The following is a 26,309-nucleotide window of genomic DNA, read 5'->3' as shown; positions in this document are numbered from 1 at the left end:
AGAGACTACATTCATAGCAAAATATAGCCCAGTGATTGAAAATGTAATTTGTATATGTTTAATAATTTTTCATGTGGAGTTAACATTATTGATCTGGAAAGTGACAGTACATAAGTTACTTAAATACTAGCAGCAACTGCAGTAAAGAATGATCGGCAATCCTTACTAAACAAATATTCAGAAATACGTCTCTACTACCTTAAAGTTTTGAAAGCACTACTAAATTATAAAACAGTGAAAACTATTAGAAAAAATATTATATTCTACACAGTTTAGGAGTCCTGTACCATTGGGATTTGTAAATTTTAAAAACTGCAGGAATGGAAAATATAACCTTGAGGACCTTTGGAGCTAATCAAACTGATATTTAAAAAGCTTAGGAGAACCTGGAGGTGGATATATAGCTGTTCAGTTACTGTTTGGGACACCCACATCCTGTATTGGAGACCCTGGGCCTGAGTCCCATTGCTGCTTCCAATCTAGCTTCCTGATAATATGCAAATGATGGCTCAAGATCTTGGATACCTGCCATCCACATGGGAGACCTGTTTGAAGCTCTATGCTTCTGGCTTCCTTCTGGCCTGGGCTTAGATGTCACGACCATTTGGGCAATGGACCAGCAAATGGAAGATATCTCTGTCTGTCTTTCAAATAAAATAATAAAAATATTTTTAAAAGGCTTATAAACATGTTTTCCTTTAAAACCACCAGGGATAAATGTTATCAAGAGTAAAATTCAAAGTTAAGGCAATTTGCATCCGTACTCACTAATGAGGCATTCTTACAGAACATAAGTAGGCCAGAAAGATGTGAGGCAAAGAGGCCCTGTCCAGATGGGAATTAATGAAAGTTGCGCTAACTAAACTGCTTGAGACTTACCTTGTGTTTTGCTGATGCAGATGGCAGCATTTTAAAATGACTTTTAACATGTTGTTATGCATTATACAGAAGCAACGACACTACTTTTTCATATCAATATATCATATCCAGAGAGCTAAGGCGTTCTCACATGGATACATTTACTTTTGCACAGGCTCTCTATATTTTTGACTCTCTCATTCATTCATTCCACAAATGAAGGCAACTTGAGCTGAGATTGATCTAGATCCTGGATACTAGGGTCCTCAGGTCAGCAGGAACAAGCACCCAAGAAATCATTATATATTAAATTTGTGGCCTCTGCTTCCAACTTACTGAATCAGAAACTCTGGAAATCTGGGCCTGCTGTTTTTTTCTCTGTAGGTCCCCCAGATAATCCTGATGAGCTATAAAATCTGAGACGCACTAGTCTAGATTATACATTATCTGTGTTTAATATTCACTTCATTCTTTACTATTGTAATTGTCCATCTGACAGCTTCATTGTCAAAAAGTGAGCAGATTGTGCAAGTTTAGTGATATTCTAATTTTTAAAAATGGAATTCCTCATTTACCTAGCATTTTAATCTCTTTAATGTCATTTAAATATAAAACACTTCAATGAAAATTGTCACAAAAAGTTTTTACTTGATGTTTCTCCATATACCATAAACAAAACACACTTTACAACTATCTGTGATAATTTAGCATGAATTTTAATGCTGTTAAGCAGATAATAAATAATTATTCAGTAATAACCTATAACAATGTTTCTAAGGTATATGGGGTTCCACGTATCTTGTAATCATTCTAAATATAGTAGATATCTGGTGAAAAGTTGCATATCTACTTGGCAAAGCTTGATGTTTATCTGGCCAACAGCTGCCAGCTGTTTAATTACTTAACATTAGGAAATCGGAAAGTGGTGTGATTATTTATTTAAGGCCAAATATTAATTAGGATCAAATAAATATAGTTCCTTAGATCTCTGTGGTATTTAATCTATGTAAACATCTTGCCATGATAACTCATAAATGATTAAATGAAGGCCAGATACATTAGAGGAATTTGCATCATATGCCAGGACTTAATTTTCCACTCAATTTACTTTTAAAAATGTTGGTGGTGGCATAAAAATACAGGATTGGGATTTGGATTTTCAAATCCAGGCTCATCTCTTGCGCTTAAGATTGAATACAAGCAATCACCGTAAATGAAGAATGGAAGAGTTACGATAATTTACTTAAATAGGTACATTTTGTGAGTGTAAGATCACAATTAGAAGTCATAGAACTTTCTCTCCACATATATTCTGAAATCACATAAACATATCCTGAACTGGATTTCTTGATTGTCTCCACGGAAACTAAGGATGCTATTACTCTGCTACAAAGGAACAATAGAGGCTGCTCTCTAAAGATGAACTTTTCTCCTCGAAAGAAAAAATGGACTCTTTCATGTCGATAGAGACTCACTTTGAAAATGATGAATTGGAATGGGGAAACCTTTGATCTATAGGTCAGTAACACTGTCAATCAATTTGCAGACGACATTGAGTTTCAGGGGCGGTTACTGCGCCAGAGCACCGTTTGAGGACATACCCAAGCTGTAGTCTACTCACATAATCTTTCTGACTTTTAAAAATAGTATGCTTTCTGGTAAACGATGTAGAAAATGTGACTTGGGCTGGCAGCAATTCAGACAATCAACTATGAGAAATTGATTCACACTGAGCTGGGATAATGATCCCCGATTGTGAAATGAATGCAAAGTGAGGCTGTTGCGCCACAGCAGAGAAGAAAATCCAGTTGTGTGACACTTCAAGTGCCCTGACTGGAATCCCGGCTGGATCAAGTTCAGATAAAATGCAAATATACAATGATCTGACCATTCTTCTAAGAGAATACTAGCTATTTCCATACTAATTATACTTTGTTATCTACTCCTTAGATGGACAGATGATTAATATACCATTTTCCAAGTTCACCTGCAACACTCATATAGAAACAAGCCCAGATACAGTCCCCTCAGATATATAAACAATTAGACCATTCCAGGGTGGGGAAATAGGAAGGGCAGAAGATAAAACAACTTCTTAACTACTTCTAGAATAAAAACCAACTTATAAATCTATTTCCTATTGAATACATATATAACTTCCCTTTCTCCAAGTCAATTATAAAACAAGTATATGTTTAGTGTTGAAAAACTAGAAGATGGGGCTGGCATTGTGGGATAGTGGGTAAAGCAACTGGCTGCAGCACCAGTATCCATGTGGGTTCTGGTTCTAGTCCCGGCTGCTCTACTTTCGATCCAACTTTCTGCTAAAGTGTCTAGAAAAGCAACAGAGGATGGACAATTGCTTGGGCCCCTGCTACCACATGGGAGACCAGGAAGAAGCTCCAGGCTCCTGGCTTCAGCCTGGTCCAGCCCTGGCTGTCACGGCCATTTGGGGAGTGAACATCGAAGAAAGAGCTTTTTCTCTGTCTCTCCCTCCCTCCCTGTAACTGTACCTTTCAAGTCCATAAGTAAATCTTTTCTTTTTTCAAAAAAGAAAAACTAGAAGAAACAGACAAGCAAAAAGATGAAAATAAAAGGCAATAACAATTTCACTTTCCAGAAATAACTGCCTTTAAAATTTTCCTTGAAAAGTCACATGCATAAAATCGAGAGATCATGCTATACACAATGGCTTTGGAACGGGTATTCTTTTCTTTTTTTTTTTATCTTTACACAAGAGCTGGAAACCTAACAGCTTTGTGCTTTGCATTATTTCTCACCTTACTGTTACCAAAGGATGCGGTAAGACCCTGAGAAGTCTCATGACAGAACCCCGAGAATTTCGATCCAGGTTCAAGTTTTCAGTCTTCTGTTCACTGTGTGATTCTGACAAGTGACTACATCCCTGGTTCTTCCTTTGTAAAATGAAAACATGACCTGCTTCTCAGCTTTGCTCATTCATGCTGTGCCCCCTTGTTTGAGCACATGCAAGGTACCACGCTCTGAGACAGGGATGAGGAATAAGTCATAGAACTTGCTGTGTTTCTGTGTTACAATGAAGAGGAGTGCTTAGGAGTAGTATATTAAAGTCAGCTTTCTTCTCTGGCCACAGAACAAGAGAACAACAGGAAAACTTCACTTGAAGGAAGTTCAGAGGTCTGGTACCCAAGCAAGAAGGGGAAGACAGAATTAGAGATCTGCTTCATAGAAGGCTGGCCTATCAGCAGGCAGAGGGAAAGGGAGCTGCGAGGAGGTAGAACAAGATCATTCAAATCACTGAAAGGGGCCAGTGCTGTGGTGTTAGCAGGTAAAGCCTCTGCCTGCAATGCTGGCATCTCATATGGGCGTCTGTTCAAGTTTCAGCTGCTCCAGTTCCAATCCAGCTCTCTGCTATGGCCTGGGAAAGCAGAAGAAGATGGCCTAAGTCCTTGAGCCCCTGCACCTGCATGGGAGACCCAGAAGAAGCTCCTGGCTCCTGGTTTCAGATCAGCCCAGCTCTGGCCATTGTGGTCATTTGGGGACTGAACCAGCAGATGAAAGACATTCTCTCTCTCTCTCTCTCTCTCTCTCTCTGTTTTCCTCCCTCCCTCCTTTCTTCCCTCCCTCCCTCCCTCCCTCCCTCTTTGTAGCCTTTCAAATAAATAAATAAATCTTTAAAAATGAACCAACGGCAAAGGAAGACCTTTCTCTCTGTCTCTCTCTCTCTCTCACTGTCCACTCTGCCTTTCAAAAAAAAAAATAAATAAATAAAAAAAAAATAAAAAAAAAATTATTTAAAAGTCACTGAAAGTCACACTACATTTTAAAAAAGATAACTGTGTGATTGCTATAAACCTGGTACAAGTCCTGAATATTATAAAAGACTTATCTGACTTTAATAACTTTAATTGAACACTTCATATGTACCAGGCACTATTGTAAGTGCTTTGTATATACTGACTCATTTATTACTGCAGCACCATTTGCAGTAGTACTATTATGTCTTTTTACACATCAGGAAACTTGAGACAAAAGAGGTAAAGGAAACCAAGTAGTTAGGTTGACTCAGAGCTTATGCGATTATCAGTGAAAGAACTCTAACTAAACTTCGCTTCATTAGAATAGATCCAGGTCCATATTTTCCTCACAGTGAACTCCCTGCCAAGATACGTGATGATGTGTTGAGTAATCCTATGCACTTGAACTCCCCCTCAGAGGAGGATGTAAAACCTCCGCTTCCTCCCACCCCTCTCAAACACTTACCAGTTGTTCTTCCTTTAGTTTACTAACTAAAATGTTGCTGTAAAATCCTGCCTAGCACCCCTTAAATACAAATGTCAGTAACTGAAAATTTAAGTTACTGCAAATCTAAATGCAATGTGAATCCTTTTATCTAGAACTGTGGACAGGATAAGGATACTGGCACTAATGGATGGGACCACTTGAAGCTTGTCTTATCACATTCCTGGTTTTCTGTGCAAAGGCAAAAAGGGTATAGTAGAGGCTGGAGCACAGTGAATTCCTTCACCTGCAGGTCTCAGCACAGCTGCTCCCTTTGCCCAGAACAGACATTGACCAAAGTTGACTTTGCACCTATTTATGCTTTATCTCAGTGTGAAGTTGGTTTCCCTGGGAAGCCTTCCCTGAATGGTTTAAGCCAGTTAGAAGCACCTGGATCTTGTGTTACCACAATTTACCACAGCACATTCACAAGACTGGTTTTGGGTATATGTCTATGATTATTTCAATTCATCACTCCATCCCTGACACCTAGCTCAGGGTCTGGCTCATGTTACACATTTAAATAAACTAATGATTTCAATACCTTAACTTTTCTGTTGTCAATGAGTAGATAATATCATCGAGGTAGAAAGTAAGCCAAGGAAATGATAAATCAACTCCTTCCTCTTCTAACCCAGATTGACTGAATTTAAAATCTTAAGGAATTACAAGGGCACTAGATGTATACATTCAGCTGATCTTCAGGGACAAACTTTGGGGATTTTGGAAAAGAGAAGATGCATTTTATTCATGAAAAACAAGTGCTGCAAGTGGATCTTACTTTCTGGAGATGCTCATGACATACACAGATAGGAAGCCTATGTGTAAAGCCTTGATCTATCATTTGCTAGTTAGAGGTGATCCAGATTGGATACGCCATGTTTTGGATACACTTTGGCATTGATGGGTCTGTGACTGTGCCCATTTCCAGGTAACAAGAGACTACAAAATGCATCCCTTCCTGAGTTCCAATTTATTAAGATTTATGCCTGGTTTACATATGCTAAAACCTGCTCTGAACTCACTCTACAATACTTATTTTTTGCATTTCTCAGGTTACGGCACAGTTCCTTCAAATTACTAGTTACAGTTCCTCCTAGGTGAAATCAATTCTGTGCCCCAAGGAACTTGCAGGAAGTAGAGCTCTCTAACTACTGAGCATTTATTGGGTGCCTGCTGTATGTGTGTAATTGATTTAAGCCCAGAGTTACAGTGGGGGAGAAAATAAAGCTTTGCCCTTGGAGAAGCTAATGTTCTTGGTTGTCCGCATACAGACTTTGTTAGTATACTTTCTCTTAGGAAGATATCCACAAATTATTATTGAGACAGAAGCATTTCACAGAACAGTGTGCATAGTAAGAGGCCACAGCAATGCCAGGAAGGATAAGCAGGAAGCACAAGAACAAATGCAAACTAAAACGAGTGGCTTGACTCTTTCTGTTGAATAAAGAGAAGAGATTTCTCTCCCTTGTGCAAGTACTTTAGAAAAATGGGTTAATGTAAGCGCTTGCTGTTCTTTTTGCAATGGACATAAATTCTTTTGAAAACCAAATAAGCCTTTTATCAGCTTTAGTACCCTGAGGTGAGTTTCCCAAGAACCCCTGAGCTATCTTTTTGAAATGCAAACATTTAGGAAGTTAGTGCCACACTTTCCAAAGTTCTGTGGAAGACTTGAGCCTAACTTCGTAGGTACCTAGTTCCAATTTGCAAGGCTACCTCCTTTTATAGACATGAGCTTTGCCTTCCTTCTATATAAAGCAAATTGTATAACATAGACAGTTTCTCCAATTACCAAGTAAAGTTTGAAAGATCTATGAGTGACCAAGGTTACTGTCCAGTCCTCTACTTGAGACATAGTTATTGTTTGTCTTGAAAACAGGTATGTAGTGAGTAGTATCTGGTTGGCTACAGAAAGTGAATTCCTTTCTTTCTCTGTCTGGGATCCATACAATATTCTGGTTTAATAGCAACTCGATAAGAAAACCATTTTCTTTCTTAATGCCTTTATGGAAATGATTTCTGGGTTAGCAGAAAATTTTAGTTTTATTCTCCAAGAAAAGACACTATAGCAGTTATACCTGGAAGGTAAGCTTCTACATAAATAATAGTTTCCCAATATGAAGAAAAACATATATCAGACTGGTGCTTAAAGACAAAGGCTTGACTCCACAGTTCATAGATCTTAGCACTGAGGGAAACTGATCCAACAGGTACCCGTGTCTTAACACACTGATTGTCCTTAGCCAACTGATAAAGAAAATAAAACTCTTCAGGCCTAAATACGTCTGAATATATGTCAGAGTCATTCTTGTGATTCTGTGCCTCAGTCATTAAAACATTCTACACTTAATAAAAATCTTTCTAAATGTAAGAAAAATCATTTACATATTTTTCATCTTTTTGCTCTTTGAAAATGTTGGTTTAAAGAGTCAGAATTATCACACAAAAAAACACAGGAAACTGAAACTAAGTATCTTTGCAATTGGTCTTTACTGATGCATAAAACACAAGGGAGGTGTAGGTCGGTTTAAGTGTATTATACTGACATTTTGCACAGAAATTTAACTTACTGAAGTACAGCTTGTGCAATAACACAAACTGTTGCCTAATCTCAGATTTCTTCTTTGTTTTACAATGTACATTTTCTCTTCTATTTTTCTTTTGCTGAAATATATCTATTTCATAAAGTAAAGCACTCCAACCTAAAGAACAGAAGAGAGTGAAATAAAAGTGGTTCAGGGAGGGGCAGGCACAGTGCATGCCACCTAAAACTCAAATCGTTTGAGTGAAGAGAGGTGAAGCTGTGAGGTTTTCTCAGCCTGGGCTGCCACAGTACTTGCTCAACCCATTTATGACTCTATTAGATGCCATCAGCAGGAGCAGTTATGAGGCTGGATTAGAGAACTTGTGCAATGTTGATTTTGCTCACGGGAAAAATTACTGTATCACAAATTATAATTTTACGTAAAACAAACGATGATTATTTCACTGGGATCCTATTCTACATCCACAGATTTTTTTTTTTTTTTTTTGACAGGCAGAGTGGATAGTGAGAGAGAGAGAGAGAGAGAGAGAGAGAGAAAGGTCTTCCTTTGCCATTGGTTCACCCTCCAATGGCCGCCGCGGCTGGTGCCCTGCGGCCGGCGCACCGCGCTGATCCGATGGCAGGAGCCAGGAGCCAGGTGCTTCTCCTGGTCTCCCATGGGGTGCAGGGCCCAAGCACTTGGGCCATCCTCCACTGCACTCCCTGGCCACAGCAGAGAGCTGGCCTGGAAGAGGGGCAACCGGGACAGAACCCGGCGCCCCGACTGTGACTAGAACCCGGTGTGCCGGCACCGCAAGGCGGAGCATTAGCCTAGTCAGCCGCGGCGCCGGCCTCAGATTTGTTTTTACATCTATACTAAATGAGAGTTGCAAATGATTTTTAAAACACCTATCTTAATTAGCGAATACAAATTGTACATACTTATCACATATCACACTGTTTTGAGATATGTATATATTCTGGAATAGCTACATTGGGCTTAGTAACATATGCATCACCTCACAAGCTTATATTTCTGTGGTGGGAACACTTAAATTCTGATCTGTTAGTAATTTCCAAGACGTAGGTCATTTCACTGTACTCTATCCATCAATGAAGCATTCTCTTGTCATCACAATTAGCATAATAGATGTTTGCCCAGAATATAAATTGTACATAAACTTTTAAAAATATAGAGATGAGAGGATGAGAGAATGATCTGACTTCGGCATACATTCGAGCAAATCAACTCAATCTAAGTCCTCTCAGGGAAATATCAAAGTGCGCAGGCTTGTTCAATCTGTCTATGCTGAAGTTAGAACACTTTGAATGACAGTCTCCTGGATTTACAGTGTACTTGCTGTAACAGCTTTCCTATAACACGATGACACATTTATTTGATCCACACGCAATTCAGTAGGGCATTATCAAAGGTATATGATTAGAAAATTGAATGCTGGGTAGTTGAGCAGCCTGATAAGGCTGCAGGTGAGTGATGACCAGGGCCTCACACTAGATGCTCCCTGCTCCGATGAAGTTTCTGTGGTACACTCTTGCAGACTCGGCCAAGTAGAGACTCTGCCTCCAGACAGTGGTGACAAAGCTGTGGGTCTTAGCTAAGTCTCCTGCCCTTCTTAGCCAAAAATGAATCTAACTAAGTTGAAAATACATTGTTTCAATATATCTGTCGATTTTTATTTTTGCCTCATAAAAAGAGCAAGCAGTAACAAGTGAGGTGCCTGCCTCCTATGGTGGGCTAACTTTCCAGGTGACTGGCCAACTGGCTCATGTGCGTCTTCCTGGGCCTCTCTTGTATACTCGGATAATATACAGTTTTTTAACAGACATTAGATAACTCTAAAGTAGACTTTGGGAGCTCGATTTTTCACTCCTAAATCAGAAATGAGAAATGAACATTCGGTTTGATATAAGGCATGGTGGGGCCGGCTTTTTTGGCAAAACAGGTGAAGCCTTTGCTTGTGATGCCATCGGCATCCTATATCACAGCACCAGTGTGAGTCCTGGCTACTCCAGTTGCGATCCAGCTCCCTGCTAATGCACATGGCTAGGCAGAGGAAGATAGCCCCAAGTACTTGGGTCCTTGCCACCCACGTAGAGGACCAGGATGGAAGGAGTTCCTGACTTTCCTGTCTAGCCTGGCCAAGCCCTAGCTGTTGCAGCCATGTAGGGAGTGAACGAGTAGATGGAAGATTCTCTCTTCCTTCCTCCTTCCCTCCTTCCTTCCCCTTCTCTGCCACTCTGTCTTTCATATAGAATAGATCAGTCTTTAACAATATATATAAGGGTTGGTTCATCAAAGAAAATACAGCAGGTTAAAGGGATATTCTAGTTTATACGAGTAAAGACAGGCCTGGGCAAGCCAGAATCAGTCATTATTCTAATGAATCCAAAGTTTCTTTGTGAGTTAAGTTTGGGCAACTTTCTTCCAGGTCAAAACTCAAAAGCCAAATACCAAACCACACAACAGACAACCTTACATTGTGGCTCTTCTGTTTTCCTTAATTAGTATCTTCTTGTCTTTATATTTGTACTTAAGGAAACAGAATTATTTAGTTATTCAATGCATCCCTCACTCTTAAGGATCCAGCTGAGTCTAATAGTGACTCAAGAGTGGCCAGGGCAGCAACAGCTTCTGACTTGTGTCTGATGCAATCCTTTAATTAAAACATTAAATGTAGCTAAATTTAAGAACTATTAAGAATATATCAATAGGCCAGTGCCACGGCTCACTTGGCTAATCCTCCACCTGCAGCGCCAGCACCCAGGGTTCTAGTCCCGGTTGGGGTGCTGGATTCTGTCCCAGTTGCTCCTCTTCCAGTCCAGCTCTCTGCTGTGGCCCGGGAAGGCAGTGGAGGATGACCCAAGCCCGTGGGCCCTGCACCTGCATGGGAGACCAGGAGGAGGCACCTGGCTCCTGGCTTCGGATCGGCACAGCTCCGGCTGAAGTGGCCATTTAGGGGGTGAACCAACAAAAAGGAAAACCTTTCTCTCTGTCTCTCTCTCTCACTGTCCACTCTGCCTGTCAAAAAACAAACAAACAAACAAACACGAACGGAGCAATTAAAGTAATCCACTTCTCATGATCTTGTTGCTTGAGGCTGTAATCAAACCTCAAATAAAGAGAGTCTAACCTGTGTGTGAATCTTGGGCTATATTTTGATGATATTTAAAAGAAAAAGACAAAATGATTTTGTCTTCATTTTTGGTCTTTGTTTATGCATTGTCATAGAAATGTAAGGTTCTAGGTAGAATAAAATTCACTTTCTGAAATCCTTAAATGAGATGAAGTCATTATGGGAAGCATTACGTACTTAGTGCTGACATTCCTGTGTTTCATTCATTCTTTCATCAGAGACTGACAAACAAGCCTTGCCCATCCTCCTATAACTTTTAAAAATGGGACTGGACTCCCAACTGCCTTTACCAACCCTGTCATTTTTGAATGTTATTACAGCATATATCCTGAATATAAAAGTTGGTTTTAACCTATGTAAAAAGCACAATTAACAGAGTAATAATTTTCCACCCTCTATTTCTCCACCCATTGAGCAGTTAGTGGGGATTTGTGTTATTTCATATAGTATAATTGTGTAATCCTTCCTAAACAACCTCAGCTTAACTGATTCTATTTAAATAATGTTTGATGTGTTGTATAAGATTTTAAGTGACTTGTGGCAACATAATGAGTTCTCACAGAATAGTGTTACAATTGACTTAAATTTTATTAAGAGAATTTTCTATGTAAAAACACTAAGAGGTCAGTCTTTTCTTTCAATATTTCAGCTGATTTAGTCATTTTAGGTGATAACTCAAGAAGGAACAAGCATATGGCTCAACAAGATAAACTGCTACAGAAAAAAACTAGGACTAAATGAGGTCACTACCAATTTATTAGAATCATTCATGACATTAGGATCTTAAACTAATGGAAGAATCTTAAAACTAATTTATACTGAAATTTACATATTTTTCATTTTCTAGGTGGAATGATAAGCACAGAAAATGAAAATATAACCAAATTCAACTTGTATTCCAAGTTAACAGATATAATAAACTTTATAGTGAATAATCTCTCACAATAGGGCTTGACTTTGGAGTGATTTTAATGGGACAGTGTGTTCTATCGGATAAAGGATTTCATTTGTTCTGTTTTCGATACTCTAGGAATTCAGACAAAATAACTCTGGAACATCCTCTTTTGAGGACTGCCACCCCTCCTCCAAGGCCAATACCACTTGTTAATACGTGTATCCCTTTGATCACTAGACTGTTTCCAACAAGAGCTAGTCAATAGGCCTCAGGTTATGTACAGGATTGTGCAACTTGTTCATAAAGCACAGAACCATCCATTGGTTAAGCATAGAGCTGTCCTGGAAAGCCGCGCCAACTCTATACTCAATCAATCCATTTAAAGGAGTTCTGTGACTTTCTCCTAAGACAATGGGATATCGCAGTTTGCAGTTGCTGTTAAATCTGCTGCAACCCACTGGTAAAATTGCCATCTTTCCTGACCTGAAGAGGCACACTCAGCTAGCTGTTCAGGGACTTCGGGCTGATGGGAAACACATCATACCAGCCAGCCTTCCACTGGACAACAGACATCCACTGGTACTGAAGTGGTGAGAACTTCCAACTCCCTCTCCCCATGCCCTAGGGCTTCCTTTTCTGTCTCTGAGTTCAGAGAGAGAGTGGCGGATGCATTAAAGCGTGTTTTTCATTTTACTCCTCCATGCCTGGTAAGTATTTGACTTATTAACCTGTTTAAAGATTCATTAGTTAATAACAAATTAACCTGAATTTAGCTACATTTCTGAAACTAGGAATTTATTGTTAACAAAATGAAACCATGCTGACATTCATTCTATAACCATATATCTCTAGGTATTAAGTTTTCCACAGCAGCTACATAAGATTTTTCAGTAGAGCAAAAACTATCATAACAATAGAGTGATGAATTTTTAAAAGACGACTTGTCGTATTCTTAGGAATTAAAAATAAATATATAAGTGCAAAAAATCAAAGCATGTGGACCTCCCATCCTCACGAGAAACTCCTTGGAAAAAATGTATATTTCAGAAATAGCACTCTCAAACTACTACTAACAATGTTGAACTAAATAATTTAAAAAGGTATACTGTATTCAATATTATCCAGATGCTGATGTCAGCAGATAGCTTCCAGGAGAAGCGGGAAGTGTCCCTTGTGACGCCATCTTCCATGGTAAGTGACACACTGCATGCATTCAGTCTGCCATACAGTTTCTTATAATTATTAGGGGAGTAAGGATAAGGATTTCCATTTTGGAGGGAAATGAGAACAAAATTGGTTTTGTTGTCAGGTGTAAAACTAAAAGGTATATAAAGTTAGAAATTTTAAAAAATATTCTATTACATTAGTTAATAAACTTGTAACCCAATTGATAGTCATAAAATGAAAAATTTGTCTTTTATATCAACACATATATAGCACTTTCTAAAACCAACATTCCCTCTGCAAAAACAAGTAAAAGCATCTTTAAAGCAAAAAGAATTGCATTTAAGTAAATTAAAAACGTGACGTATTATAGAGAATTTTTGCTTTTATCAATTTATCAGAATTGTTAAAAATTAAAAAATGATATTTTGTAATTTATGGGTCATTAGGGCAGCACTTTCTCTACAGTCGGGAGAGGGAGCCACTGTACATTGTGCCTGAATGTGTTCATTCTCCCGCTTGATGGACATCTTGATTGTTTTGTTTTCTATTTTAACTTACTTAATAGAAAGGTAGTGCAAATGGCTAACAAAAATTTAAATCAACTTCAGTGGCAATCGAACTAGAGAAAATGAAAATAAAAAAGATTTCATTTTCTAAAACATGACACGTTAGCCAGTAAAGATTTTCAAAATGACAATTTTCGGTCTTGGGTTGTATTCAGTGGGGCAGCCACTTACTTATAGCAGAGATCAATACAGCCTCTCTAGAAAGAATTCAGTCAGTGTGCATCAAGAATCTCAAAAGTGTATTATTTCTATTCAGTAACTGAATATTAGGATTTTCCAGAAAAGAAATGATAATACCAAAGGGAGACATGTGTATCTTTCTATTAATGCATCTGTCATTGCTTTAGAAGCTTAAATATAGAAAGGTAAGAGAATAGTTAAAAAATAAAACATTTATTCAATGGATCATTGCGGGGCAAAGATTCAGTATCACAAGTTAGCAGGAATCACCACTGAAATTATAAAATGCTCAAAATAATTTTAATAGTAAATTGGATACATAACTATGTATCCAGACCTAAGATAATAAAACTGTCCGAAAAATACTATGATAGATTTTTAATGGTTATCCCTGAGGGGAATAAAGAGCGATTTATATTTTCTTTTTTGTGTTTGAACACATTTCCTACATTTTTATGATGAAAATGACTATGAATAAGAAGAAAATAAAGGCATGCCCTTTTTTTTTTTTATTTTTTTGACAGGCAGAGTGGACAGTGAGAGAGAGAGACAGAGAGAAAGGTCTTCCTTTGCCATTGGTTCACCCCCCAGTGGCCGCTGCGGCCAGTGCACTGTGGCCAGCGCACCGCGCTGATCCAAAGCCAGGAGCCAGGTGTTTCCTCCTGGTCTCCCATGAGGGTGCAGGGCCCAAGCACTTGGGCCATCCTCCACTACACTCCCAGGCCACAGCAGAGAGCTGGACTGGAAGAGGAGCAACCAAGACAGAATCCGGTGCCCCAACCGGGACTAGAACCTGGTGTGCTGGCACCACAGGGGGAGGATTAGCCTATCGAGCTGTGGCGCCGGCCAAGGCATGCCTATTTACAAAATTCAACATGCTCTTGTACTTCGTATATAAAACAAAGTCCAAACTAGCCAAGCTCCCTCTAATCTGATTGCGTCTTATCAACCCACGTTCTATCTAGTGCCTATCCAATTCTAACACTTGACTATTTCTCACAGGGTCCCCAGGCATGTTGTGGTTCATTCAAATTCCACTCATATTATTCCAACCGGACCTTTCCCATCCTCCAGGGTTTCTGATCATGATTTCTGGCTCTCACTATTTCAAGTCAATGAAAGGTAATTCATTATGTTCTAAGGCAGTCCGGTACTAGTGGACTCTGGCTCCAGTGAGTTCGGTCATAGTAATTCAGAAGGAAGCCCCTTTGGAAAACAAGAATTCCATCAACGTTTGTTGAGTGAATAAAAATAATCATTCACAACAACAGTCACTAACATTCATTGAGAGCTTTCTATTTGGAAGGAAGCTCTGTGTCACTGCTTTCCACTTCATTTATCTCCCTTAATGGTCAGAACACCCTCCTTCCCCCACTCCAGCTTCACAGATGAAAATAATGAAACCTCAAATAGTTTATGTATAGGAGGGTACTTTAAGAGATTCATGGGAAACCAGATTAAAAGGCATTTTTTATTTTTATTTTTTTGAAATCCAGGAAATTCCAAGGAGATAAAGTCAGCCAGGGCTTGGGATTCAAATCCAGTTCTTACACCACTATACTCTACTTGGTCAGATTTGCTTATGAAAAGAAATTATTTTGTTTTTTATATTTTTTATTAATTTGTCTAACTGGCTATCCATGTAGCTAGGTTACAATGACGTATTGAGCCACAAAGTTTCCTTTTATATATAGTAGATAGAAAACAATGAACATTTATGCTGAATCTCATTATATAAATAAGTTTACCTGTATAGGACCAGCCAATCTCTTCAACAAGTTTTCTCTGTTGTCTGTAGTATCCATAGGCCCAATCTAAAGTCAAGAAAAAACAAGTGATTGATGTGTGGAAATTCAAAATTTAAAAATAAAAGGTACACAAATCATTCCTAGCTTGAATGATTCTTGGTTATTTATTTCCATGTCACCTTGTCAACACGCCCCCTCTATCCCGACCACCACCACTGTAGACTCCAACACCTCTGTTCTGGAAGTAGTGGAAATTTCAGGGAATAAATGTAAAGAACCCTGAAGTTCAGGCCCAGCCACAGCAAATACTCTGGTTAAAGCAGGCAATTTAAGACGGGTCGTTCTAAAGACAGACTGGAGTCACAAAGGGCAGCTGGTGAAATGACCAAGCACATCTTGCTATCCCCTAGACCTAATGACTGAAATCTTACTGATTGAAGTTGCGTTGGGGTTGAGAAGCCAATTTTGTCTATAAATGCTTTCAGAAGACCCAGAGGTTATCACACTTTCAAAATTCGCTTCCCTTCTAATGTAAAATGACAGCAGCCGATTTGAGAAAACCAGGATTTAAAAGTGTGTATGCCATCTGGGAGAAAGGTTATGTTAGATGGGGTAAGTGAATTTGTTCCCTGGAGAAACAGATGTCTGAGAGAGGTAATGTTTTGAGAGAGAGACCAAGACAGACAGACAGAAAGACAGATGGACAGACTAGAATATGGGGGGAGGGTAGAGACAGGAAAAGCAAAAATCTCACACTGCATAATTAAAAATCTTGCCTGGAGTCAGGAAATGGAGATGTTATGGTTCATCCTCCTCTTCCTTTTGCAGACATCTGCTAACACTACTGCATTACAGCTGCACTGTGGGTAAAGTGAATCTTTGTGGGCCTGCTATAGGGCTTGACCAGTGTTGATGGAATGGTTTCTATATAAAGGGCTACAAACAAAGGGTTTATAAATGAATGTGTGGGTGTATGACTCATTCCTAAATTACAGTTTGGCCAGTATAGATTTCATTTGAATGCAAGGATTTATTTATTACATATTTCATATATATTTGATAGCATACTGATTTTTCTCATTAGTTAAGAAACTATTGTCTCTGTATACAGTTTTTTTCTCTTTATTGCTAGATTTCAACTTTTTCAGGGATGTAAATATCTCAAGAATATTTCAGAAATTATTTTCTTCTCTTCTATGTTATATACTCTACTACAACATGATTCAAAAAAAAAACTCTTAAACCACTTTAAAAAATCTGAAAAACAGGGCAGCTATCAGAAATGCACATATTCATAGATTATTTTAAGTCAAACCTGCCTTGGAGAAATAAGGGTTCTCTTTTTGTTTAAAATTTTTTGTAACCCATGTATCTAGGTAAATATTCCATTGACCATATAGGATATTTCAACATACATTTTTATAATACTTTTACTGAAATATATTTTACAAATCACACAATTAATCCATTAACATGTGCAATTCAATGGTTTTTAGTGTATTTACAAAATCAGGCGATTTTCATTAAGAACAATTCTAGAACACCCTCATCACTCCAAAAAGAAACTCCATACCATTCAGCTTCCAACCACACCCCTCGGCCCTGGGAAACCTCCCACCCACTTTGGATGGATCTGGCTCTTCTAGACATTTCACACAAACAAAATCATCTTATGGCCTCTGCTGGCTGACTCCTTTCATTTGGCATCCTGCTTTCAAGTTTCATCCAAGGGGCAGCATGCATAATGCTTCACTCCTTTCTGCTGCCCGATAACATCCCATTGCTGGGTGACCCAGCAAGCCTTGGAGTTCCATCAGCTCTAGGCAGGCTTCTTCCTCACTGTAAGCCCTTGACCTTTTCCTTAAATCATTTACTTTAGAAAAGTTGTGAATTCTTTCTCTGCACCTTTGAGATGTAAATCTTTTCAATAGCCACCTGACAGTATAACAATCCAGAAATGTACCTCTGAAGGACCTAGAAAACACCTCTTTGAAACCTAATCACCAAGGAGATAGCATCTTCATCTCCCAGTTCCAATGGGCAGATAGGAGCCTAACTTCAGGACCTTGTTCTCAAGGTCCTCCAGTCATAAAGATAAAGAGTTTATTTTTCCTTTTCCTTTGTTTAGTCAGTTAGCAAACACAGTTGGCCTGAGGTTTCCCCAAATATCCTGTAGTATCTTTCTCTGCTATGCAGTAGCAGAATTCAGGCTTGGTTCTGGCTTCCCTATTATAGTAGTCTTGAATAAACTTTTTCCAACCTGTTTGGTGCAACTTCGTTTTGACAATAGATAAGCGACATTTTGTTTATCCATTCATCAACTGATGGATACTTGAGCTGTTGTCTACCTTTTGGTTATTATGAACATTCATGCATACATTTGCTTTTCCACTTAAAGATGAGATATCCTGCTTGTAATTTGTATTTCAAATAAGTTGTCCCCCAAAATGGTTCTCACTTAAGACCAGATTATTTCAAATTAAATTTTGTGGATAAATGTTTCTTTGTGGAAAGAAACAAACAAGACTAGATAGGTGATAGAAAGGGCTTACAAATGTGGCTGACTCAAACTTTCACACATTAGGGGGAAATTTTCATGTTTTAGAGATAGGACAATTTGTGCCAAATAAAAGTATAATTGATATATGTATTACATGACAGAAATGGAAACTATAGTATAGGGTTCTTGCCTCCTACTTCGCAGATCCCTCTGCTTTATCAGTGATTCATCACAAGTCTGAGCTATTGGCTATCCTGTTAAGGTGCATCATCTTAGTAGGATTCCCTATAGCCCTTATGTCTTTGAAAAAAATAAAGCTGAACAATGCAGTGGGCTAGAGGCTCACTAGCAGGGATTATTTGGAGAAATAAATGAAAAAGAATTGATAGTGTATTTTATCCTATCAGGCAATCAAGTGGAACGCTCCTCTGAAACTTCGCACTTATCATAAGAAAAAATTGATTGCTGCCTCATATATTTTAAATATAAATGCTATTAAAATATAAAGCATTTTGGCATATAAGTGCATTTTTATGATTTCAGAAAATCTGATATCACACAAAGCTTACATTTACAGTTATTCTATTAAATTAAAAAGATCTCTAAGCTCTTGTTTTAGTGATGCGTTCTAAAGGATAATAACAAAATTTAGCATATTTTATCTCTCTTTGTAGGGCTTTATGATTACACATTGGGGATTGTCTTTGGTTTCTAATTACTTACATTAGGAAAGCTTTTTCAATACAAGATTCCCAGGTGTTAGTAGCTCTCTTCAGGTCCTTTAAGTATTGTTCCCTTAATTGTTACTTCAAACAATCCGTTACACATTCATATGCTAATTACACAGTTCTTGGGCGTGAGAGAGTACCCCACTGTTAAAATTCTACTTAGAGGTCTGATAGATGAGATCTGATAGCTCCAATGAACAAGAAAAAAAGAAGCTAAGTTCACTTTTCTCATTGCAAAAAAAAAAAAAAAAGTTCTACATAAAACAATCTCTTGAAGTGCTTATATACTTGGAACTCTATTAAAATAATGAAACAGAGGTTTTTAAATACTTTCTATAGATTTTAGTTCACTTAATTTTCATATTTTGCTTCTTTCAATTTAAAGTATTTGCTACGTCTGTTTTGGTAGGACTATTTTGTAGTGATAAAACTAAGAATGTCATGAAGGAACTGTATGCATGATACACAAGAAAATATACATCATCAAATCTTTTTTTAAAGCTATTCTAAAATGAGTTTGAAAAAATATTCTTCATGAAGTGGCTTTTTAACTTGGTAACAAAATGGAAAGAAAGTTAGTATCTATCATTTCAAGTAATCTTAAACATTTCTATTTCAATCCATTCTATCTGGCACTTCTCTTGAGCATCTATCTATATAATTGCAAATGGGTATTCACACATACATACACGTGCACGCACATGCACATGTAGACATTCTAATTTACATACATACACATGTAGATACACATATACATTCACACTTACACAGAAAATCACACACACTATTTCTTTACACTCATGTAAAGGAATCTAAAGTTTTGTTTTCCTACACAACCGCTATTAGCATTTTCCATCTAGTTTTTAAACTCCCTCCTCCCAAGTGATAATTAGGAGTTAATTTTATACTTAAAATATCATTGTAAATATTTTGAATTTTAAAATTACTTTCGTTTGTGCTCTCACCTTCCAAAAAGTCTCTGCTTCATGTAGGTCAACAGTTTAGCACCTGCATCCTACTACAAGTTCCAGCAGTGTTGCTCTGACAAAATACACACCTATACTTTAATGCTATAAAGTGGTCAGACTATCATGGGAAGGAGAAACAGAGTGGTCCTTAGAAACTTCAGCTAGAGAATAACCACAGAATTATGAACACATGTGAAGTCTAGCATTTTGGATTTCTTTTCACTTTTTTAGTTTTTATATATCCCTTCCCTTCCCCTCCCCTCCCCTCCCTTTCCCTTTCTTTTTTTTTTCTTTCTTTTTTTTTTTTTATTTGAAAAGCAGGGACAGATGGAAAGAGGTATTCCATCTGCTGGTTCAATACCCGAATGCTCACAACAGTTGGGACTGAGCCAGGCAGAAGCAAGCAGCAAGAACTCAGTCCTGGTCTCCCACATGGGTGGCAGGGACCCAGGATCTGAGCCAACATATGCCACTATCCAATGCATTGTCAGGAAGCTTATCTGGAAGCAGAGTAGCTGGCACTGCAGGCACTTGGATAAGGGTTGCACATCTCAAGCAGCAACTGAACTGCCCTGTCAAACGTCTGCTCCAGGTTTCTGGAGCGTTTAAAGTGGACTTGCTCAGGGCAGGTGTTACTTCTGGCATATTTCACATCTGGTAAGATCATCAGAGGAGGTAAAAATGAAGCCAATCAATGACAGAAATCTGGGTAGGGTACAAAGACGGGGAAGAACTGAAGATAAAACCTTTGAAGCCTTTGAGTAAGACTGACAAGTAGAGACACAGAGGGAGACACTGAAATTTTCCAGGTGGAGAAAAGGGCAAGAGCACGGAGAAGTGCAAGTTTTGTAACCATCAGTTTCAGAGGCCACCTGAGAGCTCCTGCAGCTGTTTAGGTCACCAGGGTCTCACAGGGAACTCGCGGGGATACAAGGTTGTGTCAACCTTCACAGCATTTTTAGTTGAAGAAATGAAGTTCACGTAGAAAAATGAATGGAAAGCCATAATTTATAAGAAGCTTTAGAAAAAGAGTAAAATAATGAAAATTTGGTTAATGATTACTAAATGATCAATATTAAAAAGGCACATAGCACTAAAATTCCACCTAATATAGAAGCAAGTTTAATCTATTACCAAGAAAAGATTATAAACAAGCAAAGAAAGCATAAGAGTTTGCGGCTGGTGCTGTGGAGCAGTGGGTTAACACCCTGGCCTGAAGCGCTGGCATCCCATATGGGCGCCAGTTTGAGACCCGGCTGCTCCTTTTCCCATCCAACTCTCTGCTATGGTCTGGGAAAGCAGTAGAAGATGGCCCAAGACCTTGGGCCTCTGCACGCTCGTGAGAGACCCGGAAGAAACTCCCGTCTCCTGGCTTTGGATCGGCGCAGCTCCAGCCGTTGCAGCCAATTAGGGCGTGAACCAGCAGATGGAAGACCCCCTACCCCACCTCTCCTCTCTCTGTGTAACTCTTTTTTTTAAAGTTTATTTATTTTTATTTACTACAAAGATTTATTTATTTATTTATTTATTAACTTTTATTTAATAAATATAAATTTCCAAAGTACAGCTTTTGGATTACAGTGGCTTCCCCTGCCCCATAAACTCCCACCCACCCGCAACCCTCCCATCTCCAGATCCCTCTCCCATTCCATTCGCTTCAGGATTCATTTTCAGCTATCTTTATATACCGAAGATCAATTTAGTATATATTAAGCAAAGATTTCAACAGTTTGCACCCACACAGAAACACAAAGGGTAAATTACTGTTTGAGTACAAATAATAGCATTAATTCACATAGTACAACACATGAAGGACAGAAATCCAACATAGGAAGTAAGTGCACAGTGACTGTTGTTGTTCATTTAACAATTGACACTCTTATTTATGACGTCAGTAATCACCCGAGGCTCTTGTCATGAGCTGCCAAAGCTATGGAAGCCTCTTGAGTTCACCAACTCCGATCTTATTTAGACAAAGTCATACTCAAAGTGGAAGTTCACTCCTCCCTTCAGAGAAAGGTACCTCCTTCTTTGATGGCCTGTTCTTTCTACTGGGATCTCACTCGCAGAGATCTTTCATTTAGGTTTTTTTTTTTTTTTTTTTTTGCCAGAGTGTCTTGGCTTTCCATGCCTGAAATACTCTCATGGGCTCTTCAGCCAGATATGAATGCCTTAAGGGCTGATTCTGAGGCCAGAGTGCTGTTTCTCTCTGTGTAACTCTGACTTTCAAACAAACAAATAAATCTTAAAAAAAAAAAAAAAAGAAAGCCTAAAAGTTCAACATGTACTGGGAACCCTGAATACTCAGAAAAATTAGATAAATCACATATCACACATACAACAAAGCAACTTCCAAATAGGTTAAAGAATGTTTTCACAAAGATACATAAAAAGCAAAATATGGGAATTTCTTAAAATGAAGAATGTCTTCTATGCATACAAAAGGTATTGTAAGGAAGTAGATATTTGATTGCAAACAGTTAAGACTTGTATAGAAAAATGTTCAATGAAATGCAAATTACAAATACTAACTTATGATAACTGTTAAGTACATTAAATACATATAACAATATATTCTAAACTTATGTGGTTCATACAAATAAATGTGAGTAGGAAAATATTAAAATGCAAGTTTCATTAATTAATAAATCTGTAAAGAACTAATGATTTCACTGGACATCAAATAGAAGCTAAAGCAACACTAACAAAATTTTCTAGCTGTAAGATCGCCAAAAGTTGTTACTACTGCAAAAATATTCAGTGATGCCCTAAGTATCTTGAGATGTTGATTTCCATATAGTTGGAAGAGTGAATGACCATAAACTTTCTGGAAAGTCTGTTGGCAAGAGGTATCAAGATCCTTAAAACATTCCATATCCTTTGACACAGTAATTGTATAACAAAGAATGTATTTTAAAAGATAGCAGAAATGAGAACAAAAGGTCATGCATCAAGTGGCTTATAGCTCTGAAACAGTAAAAATATTGGAAAAACATTAATGTACAAAAGTGTGGGGAGGTTTAAGTGAATTAGGTAATGTTCACAATGGAAAACAGTGTAAAGTCATTAAAATTTTGTTTTCAAACACATTTATGCTAGGTGGCATGTACCAATGTCATCTCACTAGTCCAAGTGATCAATTTCAGTTCAAATTGATCATAATGAAAGGACTAAGAGTCAAAGGGAGCACATAAACAAGTCTAGTGCCTGCTAATACTAACCGACAGAATAAATAAAGGGGAGAGCGATCCAACATGGGAAGCGGGATACACAGCAGACTCATAGAATGGCAGATGTCCTAAACAGCACTCTGGCCTCAGAATCAGCCCTAAAGGCATTCAGATCCAGCTGAAAAGCCCATGAGAGTATTTCAGGCATGGAAAGCCAAGACACTCTGGCAAAAAAAAAAAAAAGAAAAAAAACCAAATGAAAGATCTCTATGAGTGAGATCCCAGTGGAAAGAACAGGTCTTCAAAGAAGGAGGTACCTTTCTCTGAAGGGAGGAGAGAATTTCCACTTTGACTATGACCTTGTCTAAATAAGATAAGAGTTGGAGAACTCAAAAGGCTTCCATAGCCTTGGAAACTCATGACTGGAGCCTAGGGAGATTTCTGATGCCATAAACAGGAGTGTCAATTTGTAAAGTCAACAACAAGAGTCACTGTGCACTTACTCCTCATGTAGGATCTCTGTCCTTAATGAGCTGTGCATTGAGATTTAATGCTATAACGAGTACTCAAACAGTATTTTATACTTTATGCTTCTGTGTGGGTGCAAACTGTTGAAATCTTTACTTAATGTAGACTAAACTGATCTTCTGTATATATAGAAAATTGAAAATGAATCGTGATATGAATTGAAGGGGAGAGAGAGCGGGAAAGGGGAGGGTTGCGGGTGGGAGGGAAGTCATCGGGGGGTGGGGGAAAGCCAATGTAGTCCATAAGCTGTACTTTGGAAATCTATATTAATTAAATAAAAGTTAAAAAAAAACACATTTATGGTATAGAGAAATGTATATAATGTAAAACATCAACAGTTATGATGCAACTTTACAAAAATTACATATATATATAGCAATGTGAATTTTTTTCTTGCACCATTGGTACTGATATTTATTTTCATATGTATTTGATACAATTATAATAAATAGTTTCATAATTTAGGGAATAGATGTACTCTGAAAGAATGTATTTCACTTTATAAGCAAACAAATTAGAGATACATATGTAAGTACATTTTGAAGACTGTGGAAAGAAAAACTTGAGATCCATTTATCATTTCTTTTTTGGATTTTATAATAAAACTTCTCCTTATTCCCAAGAGACTGAACACAGTATCTAGATGCAGCATTGGAAGTATTTTAAGGGGAAGTTTAGGAAAGCATAGCCAAGTCCACACATGGTAGGTAATCCAAGCACTTCAGCCATGAAGATAATCATAAGCAAGAACATGGAAAAATAGGTTATGTCACAAGTTTACAGATCAATTCATGGGCCATGCTGGTCAGATTGATGGGCTGGGTCTTCTCTTTGTGTGTAAACTTTGAAATAACCTTATTTTAACTGTGCCTTATTTCAAAATAACACATTTGCGTAGGTAAAATTACACCCAAACATAAGTGTCTACCCATTAATCAGGAAAATCTGGCAGCCTTCCCTGTTGGCAATCCTATTTTGAAGTTGGTATAGATCATATGTTCAAAATGCTGCCAATATGTTGACTGATTCATCACATAGTTATGTCTGGAAGAGCAGAAAGATCTTGATTCCTTCCAAGGAATTGACTGAAAATTCATTTCTGCAGCAATTCCATTTAGATTTTTTATAGGTCTAGTAAAACATACTTTATTCATAGGAAGCATATTTTTATAATAAACTGATAATTTTTAAAGCATTTTTAATGATTTATGACATTTCAGATGTGTCAATATATTTTCTGAACTTAATAAGCTTCGTGCTATAATTTTTAAGCCTGTTTATGCTTGGGCAATTTTTCAAAAAGTATCCAAGGTGAGCATGGTAGAACCGTCTACTTTCAACTTAAATACATGTAAATATTATGTGCCTCTTTTCATTTATAGGGTTAAGATCATAGACTCTGCTGTTGAGGTATGACCTGGGGAAAATACTATCTCTTTGCTTGAATTTCTACAATTGTATAATAAGGGTATGTAGCAGCTGTTTATTTACAAAGGATACTGCAGGAAGACACAGGGCTTGTGTAAAACCATTTTGAGCTCTTCATAAAATACATGCTTACATCATCAACTCACATCATTTCCTGAGTTTTATTTTTTAGGTACTGATACTTTTTCTTTAAATAGTGAAGCAAGGTAAAAAAGAAGAAGAAGAAGAAAACAATGTGGCAATGTGTCTAGTCTGTGTTTGTTCAGTCATAAACTTAATCATTTGCTTACTGTTGTTATCTGTCCTTAGCCTGCATACTCCTTAAGGTAAGGATACTCAACAAACAATATTAAAATCCTGAAATATTTCACTCAAGAACACTGTGGACAAAGGAAAACAAAATATTTAATTTTAATTAAATTTGGGTGGACTATCCTTATCTAACTGCTTCATTGCATGAATGCATTTTGACAAGCAAGATTTTCAGAACATTTATACTTGCTTTGTTTCAGAAGAAAATGAAGGCACCCAAGATCACTGTCTTGGTAGAGTTAGAAACGTGCCAGGGGATTCCAATTCAATCCCATCAAGGTGGCATGTACCAATGCCATCTCACTAGTCCAAGTGATCAATTTCTGTTCACAATTGATCATAATGATAGGTCTAAGAATCAAAGGGATCACATAAACAAGAGTAGTCTCTGCTAATACTAACTGATAGAATTAAAAAGGGAGAGAATGGTCCAACATAGGAAGCAGGATACACAGCAGACTCATAGAAGGACAGATGTCCTAGACAGCACTCTGGCCTCAGAATCAGCCCTTAAGGCATTCATATCTGGCTGAAGAGCCCATGAGAGTATTTCAGGCATGGAAAGCCAAGACACTCTGGGGAAAAAAAAAATCTAAATGAAAGATCTCTGCGAGTGAGATCCCAGTAGAAAGAACAGGGCCATCAAAGAAGGAGGTACCTTTCTCTGAAGGGAGGAGAGAATTTCCACTTTGACTATGACCTTGTCTAAATAAGATCAAAATCAGCAAACTCAAAAGGCTTCCATAGCCTTGGAAACTCATGACTGGAGCCTAGGGAGATTACTGATGCCATAAACAAGAGTGTCAATTTGTTAAGTCAACAACAGGAGTCACTATGCACTTACTCCTCATGTAGGATCTCTGTCCTTAATGTGTTGTTCAATGTAAATTAATGCTATAACTAGTACTCAAACAGTATTTTATACTTTATGCTTCTGTGTGGATGCAAACTGTTGAAATCTTTACTTACTATATACTAAATTGATCTTTGGTATATAAAGATAGCTGAAAATGAATCTTGAAGCGAATGGAATGGGAGAGGGATCTGGAGATGGGAGGGTTGCGGGTGGGTGGGAGTTTATGGGGCAGGGGAAGCCACTGTAATCCAAAAGCTGTACTTTGGAAATTTATATTTATTAAATAAAAGTTAAAAAAAAGTAAAAGTTCATATCTACATTTTAAAGGTGTCTTCACTTTGGAACCACTTTCCTCACTAGCAATTTTAAGAAATTGAATGTTCATGATGGCATCTTTAATAAGTTGTCTTTCCATTGTTAACAAGCACCTACCTATATGTTAGTTATTAATTTTTGTTCCTAACTG

General features: G+C 37.8%; 1 protein-coding gene across 4 annotated transcripts in view; it reads right to left on the bottom strand.

The window, feature by feature from the left end:
* PTPRZ1 (protein tyrosine phosphatase receptor type Z1) overlaps positions 1–26,309 on the bottom strand; it is a 200,020-nt gene that overhangs the window by 121,283 nt on the left and 52,428 nt on the right. For all 4 annotated transcript variants that reach the window (XM_051848907.3, XM_051848908.3, XM_051848909.3 and 1 more), the window contains exon 2: positions 15,354–15,419. In XM_051848907.3, coding sequence (XP_051704867.3) covers positions 15,354–15,419 — 66 coding nt within the window. The remainder of the gene's footprint in view (positions 1–15,353; positions 15,420–26,309) is intronic.

This window comes from Oryctolagus cuniculus, chromosome 3 (assembly GCF_051225735.1).
Source record: "Oryctolagus cuniculus isolate XC-2025 breed Fujian yellow rabbit chromosome 3, ASM5122573v1, whole genome shotgun sequence".
In the NCBI taxonomy this organism is placed as follows: domain Eukaryota; kingdom Metazoa; phylum Chordata; class Mammalia; order Lagomorpha; family Leporidae; genus Oryctolagus; species Oryctolagus cuniculus.
The sequence above is the reverse complement of the archived record's forward strand: the minus strand, read 5'-3'. Positions and strand labels throughout refer to the sequence as shown.